This window comes from Ceratotherium simum, chromosome 5, assembly GCF_057802395.1.
Source record: "Ceratotherium simum simum isolate JZ-2026a chromosome 5, ASM5780239v1, whole genome shotgun sequence".
NCBI classification, from domain to species: Eukaryota; Metazoa; Chordata; class Mammalia; order Perissodactyla; family Rhinocerotidae; genus Ceratotherium; species Ceratotherium simum.
In genome coordinates, this window is record NC_141904.1 from 41,301,058 (window position 1) to 41,319,882 (window position 18,825).

Genomic DNA, 18,825 nt, shown 5'->3' on the forward strand with positions numbered 1-18,825 from the left:
TGGGGTAGCAGTACTCACATCAGACAAAATAGACTTTAAAACAAAAACTGTAAAAAGAGACAAAGGAGGGCATTACATAATGATCAAGGGAACGATCCAACAAGAGGATATAACACTTGTAAATATCTACGCACCCAATGTAGGTGCACCTAAACATATAAAGCAATTATTAACAAACATAAAAACAGAAATAGACAGTAACACAATAATAGTAGGGGACTTTAACACTCCACTCACACCAACGGATAGATCATCCAAACAGAAGATCAATAAGGAAATATTGGCCTTAAATGACACACTAGAACAGATGGACCTAGTAGATGTACACAGAGCATTCCATCCAAAAACTGAAGAATACATGTTCTTTTCAAATGCACATGGAACATTCTCCAGGATTGATCACATATTAGCCCACAAAACAAGTCTCCATAAATTTAAGAAGATTGAAATAATACCAAGCATCTTTTCTGACCACAACGGTATGAAACTAGAAATCAGCTATAGGAAGAAAATCAGAAAAACCACAAATACGTGGAGATTAAACAAAATGCTACTGAACGACTGGGTCAACAAGGAAATCAAAGAAGAAATAAAAAAATACCTGGAGACAAATGAAAATGAAAATACGACATGCCAGAATTTATGGGATACAGCAAAAGCGGTTCTAAGAGGGAAGTTTATAGCCATACAGGCCTATCTCAACAAACAAGAAAAATCTCAAATAAACAATCTAACAAGGCACCTAAAGGAACTGGAAAAAGAAGAACAAACAAAGCCCAAAATCAGTAGAAGAAGGGAAATAATAAAAATCAGAGCAGAAATAAATGAAATAGAGATCAAAACAACAATAGAAAAATTAATAAAACCAAGAGTTAGGGCCGGCCCTGTGGCTTGGTGGTTAAGTGCGCGCGCTGCGATGCTGGTGGCCCGGGTTCGGATCCCGGGTGCGCATCGAGGCACCGCTTCTCCGTTCATCCTGAGGCCGAGTCCCACATACAGCAACTAGAAGGATGTGCAGCTACGACATACAACTATCCACTGGGGCTTTGGGGGGAAAAAAATAAAATAAATAAAATCTTTAAAAAATAAAAAATAAAAAAAAAATAAAACCAAGAGTTAGTTCTTTGAAAAGATATACAAAATTGACAAACCTTTAGCTAGACTCATCAAGAAAAAAAGAGAGAAGGCACAAATAAGTAAAATCAGAAATGAAAGAGGAGACATTACAACAGACACCTCAGAAAAACGAAAGATTATAGAGAATACTATGAAAAGCTATATGCGAACCAATTCGATAATCTGGAAGAAATAATATCTGGAAGATAAATTCTTAGAATCATACAACATTCCAAAACCAGATCAAGAAGAAGTAGAGAATCTGAACAGACTAATCACCACTAAGGAGATTGAAACAGCAATCAAAAACCTCCCCCAAAATAAAAATTCAGGACCAGACGGCTTCCCTCGTGAATTCTACCAAACATTCAAAGAAGACTTAATACCTATCCTTCTCAAACTTAATACCTATCCTTCTCAAACTCTTCCAAAAAATTGAGGAGGGGGGAAGCTCCCTAACTCATTCTACGAAGCCGACATTACCCTGATACCAAAACCAGACGAGGACAACACAAAAAAAGAAAATTTCAGGCCAATATCACTGATGAACATCAATGCAAAAATCCTCAACAAAATACTAGCGAATCACATACAACAATACGTGAAAAAGATTATACACTATGATCAAGTGGGATTTATTCCAGGTATGCATTCGCAAATCAATCAACGTAATACACCGCATTAATAAAATGAAGACTAAAAATCACATGATCAGCTCAATAGATGGAGAGAAAGTATTTGACAAGATACTGCATCCATTTATGATAAAAACTCTGAATAAGATGGCTATAGAAGGAAAGTATCTCAACATAGTAAAGGCCATATGTGACAAACCCACAGCTAATTATCATCCTCAATGGTGAAAAACTGAAAGCTATCCCTCTAACAGGAACCAGACAAGGATGCCCACTGTCACCACTCCTATTTAACATAGTACTGAAAGTCCTAGCCAGAGCAATCAGGCAAGAGAAAGAAATAAAAGGGATCCAAATTGGAAAGGAAGAAGTGAAACTGTCACTATTTGCAGATGACATGATTTTATATATAGAAAACCCTAAAGAATCCACCAGAAAGCTTTTAGAAGTAATAAACGAATATGGTAATGTTGCAGGATACAAAATCAACATACAAAAATCAGTTGCATTTCTATACACTAACAACAAAGTAGCAGAAAGAGAAATTAAGAATACCATCCCATTTACAATTGCAACAAAAAGAATAAAATACCTAGGAATAAACTTAACCAAAGAGGTGAAAGAGCTGTACATGGAAAACTATAAAACATTGCTGACAAGACACAAAGAAATGGAAAGATATTCCGTGCTCTTGGATTGGAAGAATTAACATAGTTAAGATGTTCATACTTCCTAAAGCAATCTATAGATTCAATGCAATCCCTATCAAAGTTCCAACAACATTTTTCACAGAAATAGAACAAAGAATCCTAAAATTTATATGGAACAACAAAAAACCCTGAATAGCTAAAGGAATCCTGAGAAAAAAGAACAAAGCTGGAGGTATCACACTCCCTAATTTCAAAATATACTACAAAGCTATAGTAACCAAAACAGCATGGTACTGGCACAAAAACAGACACACAGATCAATGGAATAGAATCAAGAGCCCAGAAATAAACCCCCACATCTATGGACAGCTAATCTTCAACAAAGGAGCCAAGAACATACAATGGAGAAAAGAAAGTCTCTTCAACAAATGGTGTTGGGAAAACTGGATAGCCACGTGCAAAAAAAGGAAAGTAGACCCTTACCTTACACCATACACAAAAATTAACTCCAAATGGATTAAAGACTTGAATGTAAGACCTGAAACTATGAAACTTCTAGAAGAAAACATAGGCAGTACGCTCTTCGACATCGGTCTTAGCAACATATTTTCAAGCACCATGTCTCACCGGGCAAGAGAAACAATAGAAAAAATAAACAAATGGGACTACATCAAACTAAAAAGCTTCTCCACAGCAAAGGAAACCATCAACAAAATGAAAAGACAACCTAACAACTGGGAGAAGATATTTGCAAACCATACATCTAATAAGGGCGTAATCTCCAAAATATATAAAGAACTCATGCATCTCAACAACAATAAACTAACCCAATTAAAAAATGGGCAAAAGACCTGAACAGACATTTCTCCAAAGAAGATATACAGATGGCCAACAGACACATGAAAAGATGTTCAAAATCATTAACTATCAGGGAAATGCAAATCAAAACTACAATGAGATATCACCTCACGCCCCTCAGAAGGGCTATAATTAACAAGACAGAAAAAAACAAGTGTTGGAGAGGATGTGGAGAGAGGGGAACACTCGTACACTGCTGGTGGGAGTGCAAACTGGTGCAGCCACTATGAAAAACAGTACGGAGATTCCTCAAAAAATCAAGGATAGAACTACCATATGATCCAGCTGGGTATTTATCCAAAGAACTTGAAAACACCAATGCATAAAGATACATGCACCCCTGTGTTCATTGCAGCATTATTCACGATAGCCAAGACTTGGAAGCAACCTAAGTGCCCATCAACGGACGAATGGATAAAGAAGATGTGGTACATATACACAATGGAATACTACTCAGCCATAAGAAATGATGAAATCCAGGCATTTGTGACAACATGGATGGACATTGAGGGTATCATGCAAAGTGAAATAAGTCAGAGGGAGAAGGTCAAATACCGTATGATTTCCTTCATTAAGTAGTAGATAATAATAATAAACAAACAAATAGAGACAGAGATTGGATTGGTGGTTACCAGAGGGGAAGGGGGGAGGGAGGAGGGCGAAAGGGATGATTAGGCACATGTGTGTGGTGATGGGTTGTAATTAGTATTTGGGTGGTGAACATGATGTAACCTATGCAGAAATAGAAGTATAATGATGTTCACTGAAATTTATACAATGTTATAAACCAATTTTACTGCAATAAACAAAAAATTAAAAAAAATTTATAGTTAGTGTTATACAGTATTGGAATATTTTCTCCTTATAGTTCAAACAATACACATGAAGCTAATACGTATTGCACCTCCATGCATTTCCCAGATCTTATTCTATACATTTACATATATGTATGTTATGAACTGAATGTTTGTGCCTCCTCCAAATTCATATGTTGAAATCCTAACCCCTAACGTGATACTATTTGGAGGTAGGGCCTTTGAGAGGTAATTAGGTAATGAGGATGGAGCCGTCATGAATGGGATTAGTGCTCTTATAAAGTCTCTGTCCTCTGCCATATGAGGATGCAATGAGAAGATGGCTGTCTACAAGCCAGGAAGCAGACCGTCACCAGATACCAGACCTGCCAGCACCTTGATCTTGGACTTCCCAGACTCCAGAACTGTGAGAAAAAATGTTTGTTGTTTAAGCCACCCAGTCTATGGTAATTTGTTATAGTAGCCTGAACTAAGTCAATGTAGAAATCTAATTTATCTACAACTTGCTTGTTCACCTTTATTATAGATCATTCCGTTTCAGTATGTACAGATCTACTTCATTCTTTCTGACTGCTGTGTAACATTCCATAGTACAAATGAACCATAACAGTCCCCCTCCCCCTTGTAATTAATTTTTTTGAACAGGTAATATTTGAATTGAGAAAATCCAAAATGTACAAGAGTATATCCCTCCTCTTCCTCTTCCTCAACAAGTCAGTAGGTCTGGCCTGGAGGCAATCAAGGTTAGCAGTTGCGGCAGAGTGGCTACATGCTCACCAATCCCATTTATTCTTCCTGAGCATATAGCAAGCCATGTCCCAGTTTCTTTGACTTAGGTTGGGGTCAGGCAACTGGGTCTGACCAATACAACATGGGAAGAAGTAACAGACAACTTCCAGTGTTGGCCAGCTTTCATGGTATTCTCTCTCTTTTAGCTAACCAGCTGGCTGAATGCAGAGGGTCCAGTGGAGGACTCCAAGGAGGCCCTAGAAGATGGTAGTGCTACTAGACGAAAGGACCCAAAATCTGATTCTCTGCTTGGAGAAGAAGGACCAGAGACATCTGCACTGGACTTTAGGTGTATGAGAAAGAAGCTTCTGGGTTAAACTAGCCAGATTGTTGAGTTGTTACTTCAGCTAGCATTAATTACACCAACACACATTTCTTATGTGTCCTAAGATGTTTCACGTAATATATACAAGCAATTACCAGTGCTCTATTTTGGACACATAGGTTGTTTCCAGTTTTTCCCTATTACAATAATGCTACAATAAACATCCTAATGAAGTAGGTTTTTAGAAATATTAAACCTTTAAGAGATGGTGTTTGAAACATAGCAGGCATCTAGGAACCTGCTCCACCTCAGTCAGGTATTTCCCACCTTTTACTCAATCCAGCTTGAGCTCATCAAGTTGGCATGGTGCCAGCCTGAAGCTACTCTCTGGCTCAGAATCCAGCTTGATGCTGAGACTCTACTTTCTGCATGGATTGATTTCTTTTCCTACAATAACCTTTGCACCTACCTCTTTCTTACAGGCTCCGAGCGCCTGTCTCCTTGGACATTCATTTTCTGGGTTTGCCAAGACGTCAGCTTCTCCCCAGGCTCCAGACTCCTAACTTGTGCATGTCTCCTCTACTCTCACACTCCATCTACTTAATCAACACCGTGCCTGAATATGTACCTGTGCATGGCACTATTTCAGGCACAAGTATGTGAGGTATGGGTGTTGTCCCCTCTTACAAGTGACATTACACTACATGCAACATTGATAAGGGATGGATGGGAGAACAGATTCTAGCAGTCTATAGTTGGTCCTAGCATTGACATGAAACTGCTGAGAAAATCAGCTTACTACAGAGACACAAAATTGTGCTTTTCTTTATATTCAGGTTTCTCACATAGGGTACACATTCAAAAACTCTCTTTTATTAAAGGAGCCTAAAAAACTTGAATCATTACAGCTGTAATTTCCACTTCAAGGGATCGCTAGTCTTGAAATCAGGCCTTTTTCCTCTACCCTGCAGGTGATCAAAGCAAAGCACAATGCAGCTAAACTGCTTGACAGCAACAAAGAAAGAAGGGGAAGCATGAATTTACTTTCCCTCCTGGTTTTTCAGTCCAGACAGTGATTCTCAACTTTTGGGTTTACACACTACGGATGCTGTCTACACGTGGCTCATACTCTTTGGGCCTACTCGGAAGTTTGCTTTCAGAGTGTCCTAGTACATGAGGACCGCCTGTGTCTCTTCCCTGAGTGCATTCTCTGACTTGAAGAGCATGCTTTTCCTAGCACTGAGCTGGGAAGAAGTGCAGGGGCATTAACATCCTAAAGAGGGAAAGGAGTTGGTGGGTAAACACCTCAGCTTCCTTGGTCTTAGTGGGACAACTCTGAGGAGTGTTCCAGTTTCTCAGATGGTTCATGGCAGGACTGAGCCCACAGAGTAACCCCTCATCAATACACCCTTTAATGACTTTCCTTCCTTTCCTGTCTCACTTCTCCACTCCTTTAGAGTGCCTCTTGGGGTCACCTCGTAAATAAATGATTTGCATCCAAATCCTGGTTTCAGAGCCTGATTTTGGGAGAAACCCAAACTAAGACAAGGACTCCTTTTAAAATGTGAGGAAAAACAAAGTCCCTCTCCCCAGGAAAATATGTCATACTTTCAAGAAACCTAGGTAGGATTTGGTGAAATTTTGATATTAGGGCGAGGGTTCCAGAATCACCCTAACTTCCCTTTTCCCTTCAACTCCCAGAAGATTACTGAGGGAGCCATATACAAGGACCAGCAGCCTAATAGGAATGAAAGTATCACTTTATTAATAGCGTCAAAAGGGCCCAAAATGTCTTTTACCTGTTTAAAATCTCTGCATGGCGGGCTCCCTCTCAGTTTTCTCACAGAGGTCTTCTCCAAACTCCCTAATTATTCTATCACAGTATAATGGCCTTTTCCTGCACGATGCTTTGTAACATAATTACCTACCTATGTACTGGCTTAGTTGTTTACTGTTTCTCTACTAGACCATATGCTCCATGAAAACAGGAACTAAGTTTCTTTGTTTTCTACTGTATACCCAGTGTTTATGACAGAGCTCTTGCATGGAAGATGCTGCATACGCTGAGAAAGAGGTTGAGGTTTGGCCTTCTGGCCTTAAACAGCCACCAACTCCCTGCTCATTAAAAACATGTAATCTTAACCTCTATCAGGCCACACGGAGAAAGTCCAGGACATGGGGGAAAAAATGACCAGATCCGCAGAGCAGGTTCTGGCTCAACTAAAACATCAAGCTATACACGTGGAGGAAGTAGAAGAGAACTCATTAACGCGTGTATAGTGACCCTGTCCACCAGGGGTCAATTAACATCTTGAATTTTCACTATTAGGTTAGTAGCTCCTTTTCACTGGGGAAAAGAAAGAGAGGAAGGAGGAAGGAGGCCAAAATCTCTCCCTGAAGTATATACTATTCTGCATATAATTTCAAGGGAGTTAAAAAAAAAACCAAAAAACCCACAAACCTTCTGAAGTCTGTCTATGATCCACAGACACCAACAATCCCGGATTAAGAATCTCTGTTTATGGATCTTTCTATTGGTACAAATCTTGAGATCTCTAATCTTTACCATCATTTTTAGTTCCTCTCTGATATTTTTGATCCCCATCCCTCTTCTCCCTGCAAAAAGAAAAAGAAAGGCAACACATGGCAGTAAAGAAGGTGTCAGTAGTAATGGCTGAAACCAATTCCTACAGCAAGGCCTGTGCTATGTTTTCAAACTTGGGCACCTTTGCTACGACTAGGAATATTCTATTCTCTCAATTTCCACCTGCTGAAATTATGTTAACTTTGCAGGTCTGGTACAAATGCTATCTCCTCCACGAAACGTTCTTCAATGGCACCAACCAGGTGGAAATCTGCTAATAGCTCCATTCCTGCAGCTCCTAGTTCACTGCTTTGGTTTCGTGGTCAGTGGACCTCCTACAGCAGAGTTCAGCACAGGGCTTCCAGTGCCTGGCAAGGCCTCGGTGAAGATCTCTTCCTTAATGACTACTATTGGTCTGAAAGACGTTCAACTGAGAACAGTTTTGCACCTAGCCCAATCCAGGTTGATCCTTTTTTCCATTTTACCAAGTGCGTTCAATTTTCACCTCATTAATTTCCCCAATGGACCTAAGTGGTCAACCTGAGAAAACTGAACTTCAGTGAGATCACATAAAAGTCTAGGCCGTTTAAACGACCCCCAGCCCACTGGGCCAAATCTCACTTGTGTAACGGCTCACGCCGCATCAGGGGAAAAAGCCCAACCTTTCCCCAAGACAGATGCTCATTTGAGCTCCAGACCCAAAGTTGACACTGGACAGAACTCCGTCCCTGCCCAATAAGGTTACAGAGAAGGCCCCGACGTGCGCTGCAGAGAGAACTTCCGTCTTGAAAAAAGTGTCGTCATGGGGCAAGCTTCCGGTAGCACTCCGTCCCCTAGCTCAAGGCCTTTTACCCTAGTTGGCAGTTGTCCACTCCCCAAGGCTACCGCACCCAGCTTCTCCTTCGGCCTTCTCCACACCCTGCGAAGCCGCTGGCACGTCTCGAGGGTGTGACGGTTACGCCGCGAGAAAGCGACAAAGCGAGCGTGCACCGCCAATCTTCCAAGACGAGAGCCCTGGCATGCAGAAGCACGCTGAGAGCCTGGAGGCGGGACTAACTTCTGACTGACGTCCACACACACCCATTGCCTTTCGGATTCCTTCTCAAACAAACCAATGAATGCGACGACAGAGACGGCAACGTGCCCCCGCCGCAAGAAGTGGCTCCGCCTCCTCCGCTCGGCCACCCTTTGGTCGCCATGCTTAGTGTGGCTACCGCCTCTCTGCTACTTTAGGCTTTTTTCTGGCTTTGTGCTGCCCTCGCTGAACTCCTTCCTAAGCGTTTCTTCCCTTCCACTGTCAACTTCCACCTTCTCGGGCTTCTTGCTTGCTCGCTGCTAATCCAGCCACACTTGACATGGCGGCCGAGGCGGGGCCGAGGCGGGGCGTGCCCGGCGCGGTTACGTCAGCGCGCTGCGTGTCGGCAGGTGGAGGGAGAAGGGAAAGTTTGGCCCGTGCGTGGGGCTGGGGTGGAGGGCGGGACGGAGGGGTTGGGCCGAGGCGAAGCTGCTGTCGCTGCTGCAGCGGAGGCCGAGGCCGGGACTCGAGCCGGGCCGGGGAGTGCCGGACGCGGAGGAGCAGGAGGCGAGGTGCGCCGGAGCTTCGAGACCCCGCTGCTCTGCCGCGCGGTGACCCCGTGCCCAGGCGCCGTCCGACCCGTGGCTGTTCCCGAGGCGGTTGTTGGGGGCGCGGCGGCAGCGGTTGGGGGTGGGGAGAGGCGCGGCGAGGAGACGAGAGAGGTCAGCGAGTTTGAGGGAGGACCGGGAGCCGCGCCGCCGTCATGTCCGAGGACTCGAGCGCCCTGCCCTGGTCCATCAACAGGGACGATTACGAGCTGCAGGAGGTGATCGGTGAGAGCTGGCGCCGCTGAGGGGGGAGGTGCCGCGCTGGGCGGCGGGTGACACGCGGGAACATCGGGACCCGGGGGAGCTTCGGGAGCGCAAGACCCACAGATATTCATGGGCACTCGTGCGCCTGGGGGTGTGGAGGGCGCGTGGGTGAGGCTCCGGGTTTGTGCAGCGCGTGCGAGGCGGGGAGGGGATTTGGAGTGGCGCGCTGTGAGGCGGGGTGGGGTGGGGTTTGAGGGGCTCATGAGAGATTTGTGTAGTGACAGATGTTTGAACCTGAGCAACAGATGTATCTGGGAGAGGAAGAAAAGTGACGGCGTGGGGCAGGCCTTTACGAGGCTGTGCGAGAAATGGGATATTGGAGTTGTGGGCACATCCACCTATTTGAGGGATTGTGGGATAGGGTGCTTTAGTTCATTCCCGCATCCGTGCAGAAACGCTTGAGTGCCCACGAAGTACCACACATGCTGGGGTGGAGTTGGGGATCCTCTCTAGATGAAGCTGCAGGTACCGCTCTGAGCGACGTAGACACAACTTCTGACTGCTTGGAACTGACTTTCTAGTCTGGGAGTTAGGCATTAAATAAGTAGACAAATGAAAAGAATTACAGGTTTTGGCAAGTGCTAGGAAGGAAGTAAACAAGATGTTCTGATAGAGAATAACCTGGAGACCCAGTTAGGGTGATTTCAAGGAAAATTCTTTGTCTGAGGCATCAATATTTAAGTTGAGCACTGAAGGATGAGAGAGAGTCTTAAGAGCCTAGGGAAGATTTTTCCCTACTGAGGGAAGAGGAAATGCAAAGGCCCTGAGGAGGAAAAGAGCTTAAAGTGTTTAGGACCTAAAGGAAGACTGGTAAGGATGGAAAGGTAAGGGAGGGGCCAGATTTTAGGGATCTTCTCAGCCCTGGGAGGATTTTGAAATTTTATTTTGAATGTTATTGGAGGGCTTCAAGCAGGGACATGACATGATCCGATGCATCTGGCTGCTGTGTGTGGCATGGATTTTAAGGGGGTCCAGGAATACCAGTTGGCAGAGACCAAAACTTGCACAAACATGAATTGTAATTCTCTGAGAGGCACAGTGACTGGGGGAGGGTGGGGAATGGGGATGAGGGCAGTATTTGTTGGATAACAATAATCCAGTGACTTGAGAAATCAAAGGGGGGTGGGTTTAGCTAAACAGAAGCTCAATCCAACTGACATGAGCAGACCCCTGTGTATTGGAGAAAGGACATTGTCTACTTTGCTAGATCAGCATCCTGTCCTAAAATTAGTTTTATAACAAAGACTGGCTGAAAACTCCTTAGCTGCCCTTGGGGTGTGAGTCTTTATTGCACTGTGTCTGTTTTAGAGAAACCTTGTCATATTTCTTTTTTTCACTTTACTTCCCTCTTGTTTCCAAACAAATCTGGGCTGAGTTTTATCTGAAAGACATCACATCTTCTTTTTCCTTAAGCCACTTCATGGGCCCGTGTCTTTGCTACATGCTGCGTCTTTGACATGTACTGGTTGGTTTTAAAGACAACTAGCTAGGTCTCTTGTCTTGATTGATAGCTTCTGGGTCCCTCAATCAGAGTTTTATACTGAAGAAAGGGATTAAGTGAGAGATTCCATATTGATATGTGAAAAGTAAAGAAAGGGGGTCCCTATCATTGTTTCAGAAGAGGAATTTTGCTTTCCTGGTAAGGTGTTCATCTTTCTAGGGTGAAGAGGATGATCATGGGCATTCTTAGTGCCTTTGCTAGTACGATGGCATAGGGCTCTGGAGATTTAGAGACTTATTAAGTTGGTGTCCTCAGACCCATAGGGTGTCTGTGCATGGGCAAAAGGGAGTCTCAGTCCTCTGGGATAGGGTTAGTCTTCATCTCATTTTCAAAGTGGTTCGTGGATAAAAGGTTAAGAACTCCAGTGTGATTTGACCACTGTATTTTTTAAAATAACTTTACTGAGGTATAATTTAATACCATGAAATTACCCATTTTTAAGTATAAAATTCAGTGATTTTTAGTAAATTTACTGTATTGTGCATCAATCAGCATAATCCAGTTTTAGAATATTTTGATCTTCCCAATGAGATCCCTTGTGCCTATTTACAGTTAATCTCTGTTCCCACCCCCAGCCCTAGACAACCACAAATCTACTTTCTGTCTCTATAGATTTGCCTTTTCTGGACATTTTGTATAAATGGGATCATATAACGTGGTCTTTTGTGTTTGGCTTCTTTCACTTAGCATAATTTTTTTCATTTTTAAAACAATTTTATTGAGGTATAATTTATATACCATAAAATCCACCTGTTTTAAGTGTACAATTCTATAGTTTTTTAGTAAATTTACAGAGTTGTTCTATCATCACCATGATCCAATTTTAGAACATTTCCATCATTCCAGAAAGATGCCTCATGTCCATTTGTAGTCACTCCCTGTTTCCACCCCCTGCCGCAGGCAACCACAAATCTACTTTCTGTCTCTATAGATTTGCCTTTTCTGGACATTTCATGTAAATATAACCATGTAATATGTGATCCTTTGTGTTTGGTTTCTTTTACTTGACATAATGTTTTTTGAGGTTTATCCATGTTGTAGCCTGTTTTATTCCTTTTTATTGGCTACCACTTGATGGATATTGTGTTGTTTCTGCTTTTTGGCTATTTGGAATAATGCTACTATGAGCATTCACACCAGATCTTCATGTGAACATGTTTCATTTTTCTTGAGTGGAATTGGTGGGTCGGGTCATATGGCAAATTTATGTTTATCTTTTTAAGAAACTGACAAACTTTTAAAAAATGACTGTACTATTTTACATTCCCATCAGCGATGCATGAGGGTTCCTATTTCTCTATATCCTTGCCAGCATTTGTTGTCTGTCTTTTTGATTATAGCCATCCTAGTGGGTGTGAAGAAGTATCTCATTGTGGTTTTGTTTTGCATTTCCCTAATGACTAATGATGGTGAGCATCTTTTCATGTGCTTATTTATCAGCTTTTCATATATCTTCTTTGGTGAAATGTCTATTCAAATCTTTTGCCCATTTGGGTTGCCCACTGGGTTGTTTTCTTATTGAGTTATAGTGGTGTGTCTTTATGTATTCATTCTGGATATGAGTCCTTTACCTGATATATGATTTCAAATATTTTCTCCCAGTCTGTAGCTTGTCTTTTCATTTTCTTAATGGTGTCTTTTAAAGCGCAAAAGTTTTGAATTTTGATAGAGTTTAATTTATCACTTTGTTTTATTAACTGTGCTTTTGGTGTTGTATCTAAGAAGTCTTTACTAACCCAATGTCATAGAGTTTTTTCCTTTGTTTTCTTCCAGGTGTTATAGTTTTAGCTTTTCCATTTAGGCTTCTGATACATTTTGAGTTAATTTTTCTGTATGGAGTGAGGTAAGGTGAACCATCTTGTTTTACAGATGAAGATATTGAGATGTAGAAAGGTAAAATGACTTGTCTAAAGTTATAGAGCTAATTAGTGGCAGAGCCAAAACTGGCGTCCAGTTCTCCTGTTGCCTAATTCAGGATCCTTATTCTTGCATCTGCATTTGATTGGTTTTTGGATATAAACTGGAAGATGGTGGTCATAGTCCTACAGATTAAGGGAAATATCCTTACAATGAAAAAATCTGATAGGAGCAGATATTTTGTAGATAACCCTTTTGGAAGTAGTAGGATTTGTTCTTTATTGTGTATCCTATTTTGTGTTTTTTTAAGGTTCTCCCTCTCATTAGTAAGTTCCTGAAAGTTCCTAATATCCTTCCGTCCCATTCCTCACACTCTCTCTCACCCCATCTTCCCAACAGGGAGAAAAAAAAGTTTTTCCTTGAACTATAGCCTAGTATAAGTAGCAAGGCTCAATAAAGCAGTGTATTCTTACTCTAACTTTGCCTCCATACCGAAATGTTTGGAATATAGTATTTTGTAATAAGCTGCAGTCTTCAAAATGAATCTGGGTGATTTCTTCAGATTACTCTCGATTTTTTCAGGAAACAGATGATTGGAGTCCAGAAAAAAAGGTTTAGGGGATCATTTGAATTTTCTGTTTTCAAAGGATTATATTTTAAGGAAACAATATAATGGTGTCTCCTTTCTCATCAAAGCACATACATTTGTTTGAACTGTAATTTTTTTCACATGTGCTACCTAACACTACAGCATGTACCGCATAACAATGTTTTGGTCAACGACAGACCTCATTTATGACAGTGGTCCCATAAGATTACTGTCATATAGCCTGGGAGTGTAGTATGCTATCCCATATAGGTTTGTGTAAGTATACTTTGTGATGTTCACACAACGACGAAATCAACTAACGACGCATGTCTCAGAACGTATCCCCATCATTAAGTGACCCATGACTGTATAATATTTGTGGGGTTAGTTTCTTATGTTCTGTTTTGTTCCCTCTCTTTCTGGCAAAATCCTATAGAGAAAAGAAAACTCTCTTCCTAGAACATGATAAAAACATACAGATTAGGAATTCAAAGGACTTCCTTTTAAAGAATTGTATCATCTTTTTTTTTTTTTCCCTGAGTCTGTCAATTCTGAGTCAGGAGCCTCCGTTAATTTCTTCTTTTTTTTTGGTGAGGAAGACCGGCCCTGAGCTAACATCTATAGCCAATCCTCCTCCTTTTTTTTTTTCCCCTTTTTCTCCCCAAAGCCCCAGTAGATAGTTGTATGTCATAGTTGCACATCCGTCTAGTTGCTGTATGTGGGATGCCGCCTCAGCATGGCCAGAGAAGCGGTGCATCGGTGTGCGCCTGGGATCCGAACTCGGGCCACCCGTAGCAGAGCACACATACTTAACCGCTAAGCTACTGGGCAGGCCCAGAATTGTATCATCTTAAGCATGCTTTGATTTGAAGTTCTTTAAGTATGATTACTTAAAAAAAGATGTTAGTCTTATTCTGACTATTAATCATTCATCTTTTCAGTGTTTTGGGGCTCCTTCCTCACCCCTATTATTGTATTAGAATTTCTGACCAGATGTTGTATTTGATATGTGTTGAAGCAAGTGTAAGAGTATGGAGTTTGGGGTTAGACTGACTTGGATTCAAATCCTGGCTTTCCCTCTTACTACCTGTGTGATCTTGGGCGATTTATGTAACTGATTTTAGTGTCAGCTTTTTCTCTGTAAAATGGCAATGATGGTACCTATGTCATTGGAGCTGTTATGCAGATTAAATGTAATTGTTTGTAAAAAGTGTTTTGCTTTTATCAGATGCTCCATAAAATAGTTGTTGTTGTTTCTGCCTTTCTTTTTTTGTCCTTCTCCTTGTCCTTACATTTCCTAATTTTTGGTATTGCCAGGAAGTATGAAATACTGTGCGATTTGAAATCTTGTAACGTTTAAATATTTTGACTCTGTAGTAATGCTTATTGGAACATCACTGCATCTTTTTTTTTACTTCCAGATCTCATTCAAGTTTAGATGGATTTAGGGATTTATGTTGGACAGTCAGTATAGCTGTGTGAGGCCCTGCCACCTATGGTATTGCCAGCAATACATTATGGTGGCAAAGTGGGAAACCAGTCTGTCAAGGATTGTGCCATGTGGCTTTTATTGTCATGCATCGTGAAAAGTCTTGATAAATATTTACTGTTTACCTCAGACTAGGTTTAGAAAATTGTTCTTTAAGATCTGTTTTTAGTAAGGTACGATTCACTGAGCTTTGACACTTTGGTCAAGGCAACTCACTAGCTTTATTCTCTACTTTCCCCTCTCCTTTTTTATTTTTATTAATTGTTCACAAGCCACACATTTTGATATCTAAAGTTGTGGTTGCCAAATACAGATTCCAGGATCCCACCTCTAACCCCTCTATGAATGTGAAAGATGTCATGCCCTATCAATAGAGTGGTGCTTAATGGTTAGTGCACAGTATTTTCTCCCCCTGATTGGGAGACTTAGCTATGGTGACATTTTCAATAAGGCCATTGTTGGGCCAACAACCTCAGAGGGTTGTATCAAATAGGGATTGTATTTGGCTGCATGTAATGGAAAACAAATACTAGTAACTTAATAAAATACTTTTCCCCACTTTATATAACAAGAGAACTGGAGTGGCAGCCTAGGTGCCATCAGACACCCAGGCTCCTAGTTTTTTCACTCCACCACATTTAGCACGTGACTCTCATTCTCATAGTTACAAGATAGTTATTCCATCTCTAGCCTCATGCTTGTGTTCCAGGCCAGAAGAATATGGCAAAAGGACAAAGCACGTGACAACTCAGTTGACTCCCTTTCAAAGGGCTTTTTTCCTGGAAAGAAAATTCAGTGACTTCCATTTCTATTTTATTGGCCAGAACTGTGTAATTTGGCCATTTGCAAGGGAGGCTGTGAAATGAAGCTTTTTAGCTGGGCACGTTATTACTTCAAACAAAATAGGTCAAAGTTCTTTTATTAAAGAAAAAGCAAAAATTGTATGTTGGATAGGCAACTAAAAATGTTGGCCTCGGGTTTTTTTTTAATTAAAATGGTTAAGACATTGCAAGTAAATAATTTAACCTGACACATAGTAATCAGTTAATAAATGTTAGCTTTAATCTAAAGAGGCAGTTGCCTACCCATTAAGAGCATGGTGTTAAAACATCGTGTAGTTCTGGTTTCTAGGCCATACTCTGCCTCTTACTAATTTATGACCTAAGTCTTAATTTTGCTGATGTTGCTTTTTTTACTTTGCTTTGTTAAGATCAATAATACCTAACTCATAGGATTATTGTGAGGATTAGATGAAAGAAAGAAATGCAAGTAAAGAAAGTGCTCAGCATAGTACTTGGCACACAGAGTAAGTGTTCAATAAATGTTAATGCCCATGATGGTCATAATGAGGTAATGCCGTGAAGACTGGGTTATTTTTGTGTTTGTTCTGCCCCAAGTGAGTAATTTTTTTCCTTGAAAATATATGCCACTAGTTGATTGATTAATCTATTCAACAAATATTTATTGAACTCATCTTATGTGTCAGGCACTGTTCTGGATGCTAGAGATACAGCAGTGAAGCAGACAGACAGAAATCCCTGCTTTTATGGAGTTTATAACGTAGTGGTGGTGAAGGACAAAAATAAAGCAGCGAAAGCGGGTGAGCACTGCTGGGGATAGAGATGAGTTTTAAATAGGTCAGGGAAAGCCTCACTGAGAAGGTGACATTTGAGGAAAGACCTGAAGGAGGTGAAGAAGTGAATGTTGTGGTTATCTGCAGGAAGTTTATTCCAAGCAGAGGGAACAGCAGGAGCAAAGGCCCTGAAGTAGAAGCTTGCTAAATTGACTAAGTAATAAGGAGGCCAGAGTTGCTAGAGCAGAGTGAGACAGAGGGTGAAAGGCAGACAGGTGAAGAGATCAAAAGAATAAGGCTGTAGGGATGTGTGGTCCTGACCATCAGATTGTGTGAAGTCTCCTCGTAAGTCATTGTGGGTACTTGGCTTTTGCTTTGAGTAAGACTGAAAATCATTGCAGGTTTTGAGCAGAGGATTAATATGCTCTGACTTATGTTTTAAAAGGATAACTCGGGCTGCTATGTGGAGAATAGTTTTGTGAGGGTGCAAGGGTGGAAGGAGAGGTTATCCAGGGGAGACAGGTGGTAGTGGAGGTGGTGAGACGCAGTCCGATGCTGGATATAACATATTTTGAAGTTAGAGATATGCCATTGGATTAGATGTGAGAAGATTCCAAGACTTTTAGCTGGAGCATCTGGAAGGATGGAGTTATGATCCGTTGAGATGGGAGATCACCAGAGTGAACAGGAGAGAGAGGGATGATTCATTGCAAAACCATAAGGCTGCTTGACTAATTACTCAAAGCATATGGCAATGTGTCTTTATTTTCATCTTTGTGTGGAGAGAATAGCATGATTTTTATGATGATGACTATTCTTACAGCTGTTTCACCAGTTCTAGGAGCTTTAATTTTCACCATGACTCTGACAAGAGGCCTTATTTAGAAAAGAGTTTACAAAATTGTAAGTTCCTGTATTTTCCATGGTTCAGGTGACAATGTCTTAGTCATCTTTCAGAATGAACAGTCTGGGCTAGCTCTTTAGTAAATGCAAAACCTTACTAAAAATACTTAAAAACAAAATCTTTAGAATATATATCTGTTATAGTGGTGGCTGACCAAAATTGTTGGGAAAATATTTTCAATTGATTTGGTCCATTTGATTGATTTTTTCTTCACAGCTAGGGATAATATCCATTTTTTTACTTTGTTTTTTGAATGTCTGTGTCTAGTAAAGTAGAGAGTGACTGGAAATTTTTTTAGTCCCCCTCATGCCTTTGGGCAGCTCCTCTCTGTCTCAAGAGATGAAGTTACCCGGTTTGAAGGATTTCAGAAGAAAGCTCATTTATATTTTTGCACATGAATCCATTCTCATGTGTAATGTACACTAACATTGCAGTTAAAGAACTAACTAGGAGAGGACAGAAGAAGAGTGGAAGAAGTGGGGAGCTAGGGAATGGTGCATCAAGGATGCTCAACAGTGTAAAATAGTGAAAGTCTGAATTAGGATGTCTTATTGGAAATTGTTTTACATTTTCCATTACATTATTCCTCATGTTAGGCCAATGCTCAGTAGAGGGCATTGGAGTAGTAGCTTTCACGCTTTGACTAAGCCATTCCTAAGAGACACCTTTTACATATTTGCATGTGTATTTATACTGAAGTAAAATTTACAAAATAACATTTACTATTACCATGTGCAAGGCATATGGTGTTTTCTATTTGATTTTATTTCCTCTAAGAAAAATGATGGTTAAAACCCAGTAAATTGACTTGTAGCTTGAAAAATTCCACAGGAAGGAACCTACTTCAAAGAAGAGATGAAATATTTTCAAAATTTGTCTCTAATCCTATATTTTTAAATTCTTGCCAAAAATTGGTGAATAGTTAAAATGATTATAAGTACATTTTTTAGATATTCTTCCCTATCCTTGTATTTACATTATTAGTTGCTATTTTCTGTGAAGTAAATTTTTTTATGATGAAAGATAGAACATCATTGGCTCTTCTGAATTAGTAGTGTTGAAATTAGAGTTTTTATTGCATTACTATAATCCTTTATGTTAGTACCTTAACATGTTTTTTGATTGCTGAACAATATTTTGGCGTTTGTTTTGGGAAGATCATATGAAGATCAATGAAAGTGATTGTTAGCATAGAAGAACTGGAGCCTAAAAGTCTCTTTTTGTCGTCAGATGTGGGAAATGTTAGCAACTTGTCTTTTGGCGATTTGTTAAATCACAGCAGAATTTAATATCTTGCTCCTAGGGAGATTTGT

At 40.7% G+C, this 18,825-nt stretch overlaps 1 protein-coding gene across 4 annotated transcripts in view; it reads left to right on the forward strand.

Moving 5' to 3' along the window:
* The first annotated feature begins 9,205 nt into the window (after positions 1-9,205).
* Positions 9,206-18,825, forward strand: part of OXSR1 (oxidative stress responsive kinase 1) — a 98,149-nt gene continuing 88,529 nt past the window's right edge. For 3 of the 4 annotated variants that reach the window (XM_014790625.2, XM_014790627.2, XM_087430730.1), the window contains exon 1: positions 9,206-9,560. In XM_014790625.2, the coding sequence (XP_014646111.2) occupies positions 9,491-9,560 (70 nt within the window). In that variant the 5' untranslated portion in view covers positions 9,206-9,490. The remainder of the gene's footprint in view (positions 9,561-18,825) is intronic. The other variant, XM_004419513.3, reaches the window with a different exon arrangement.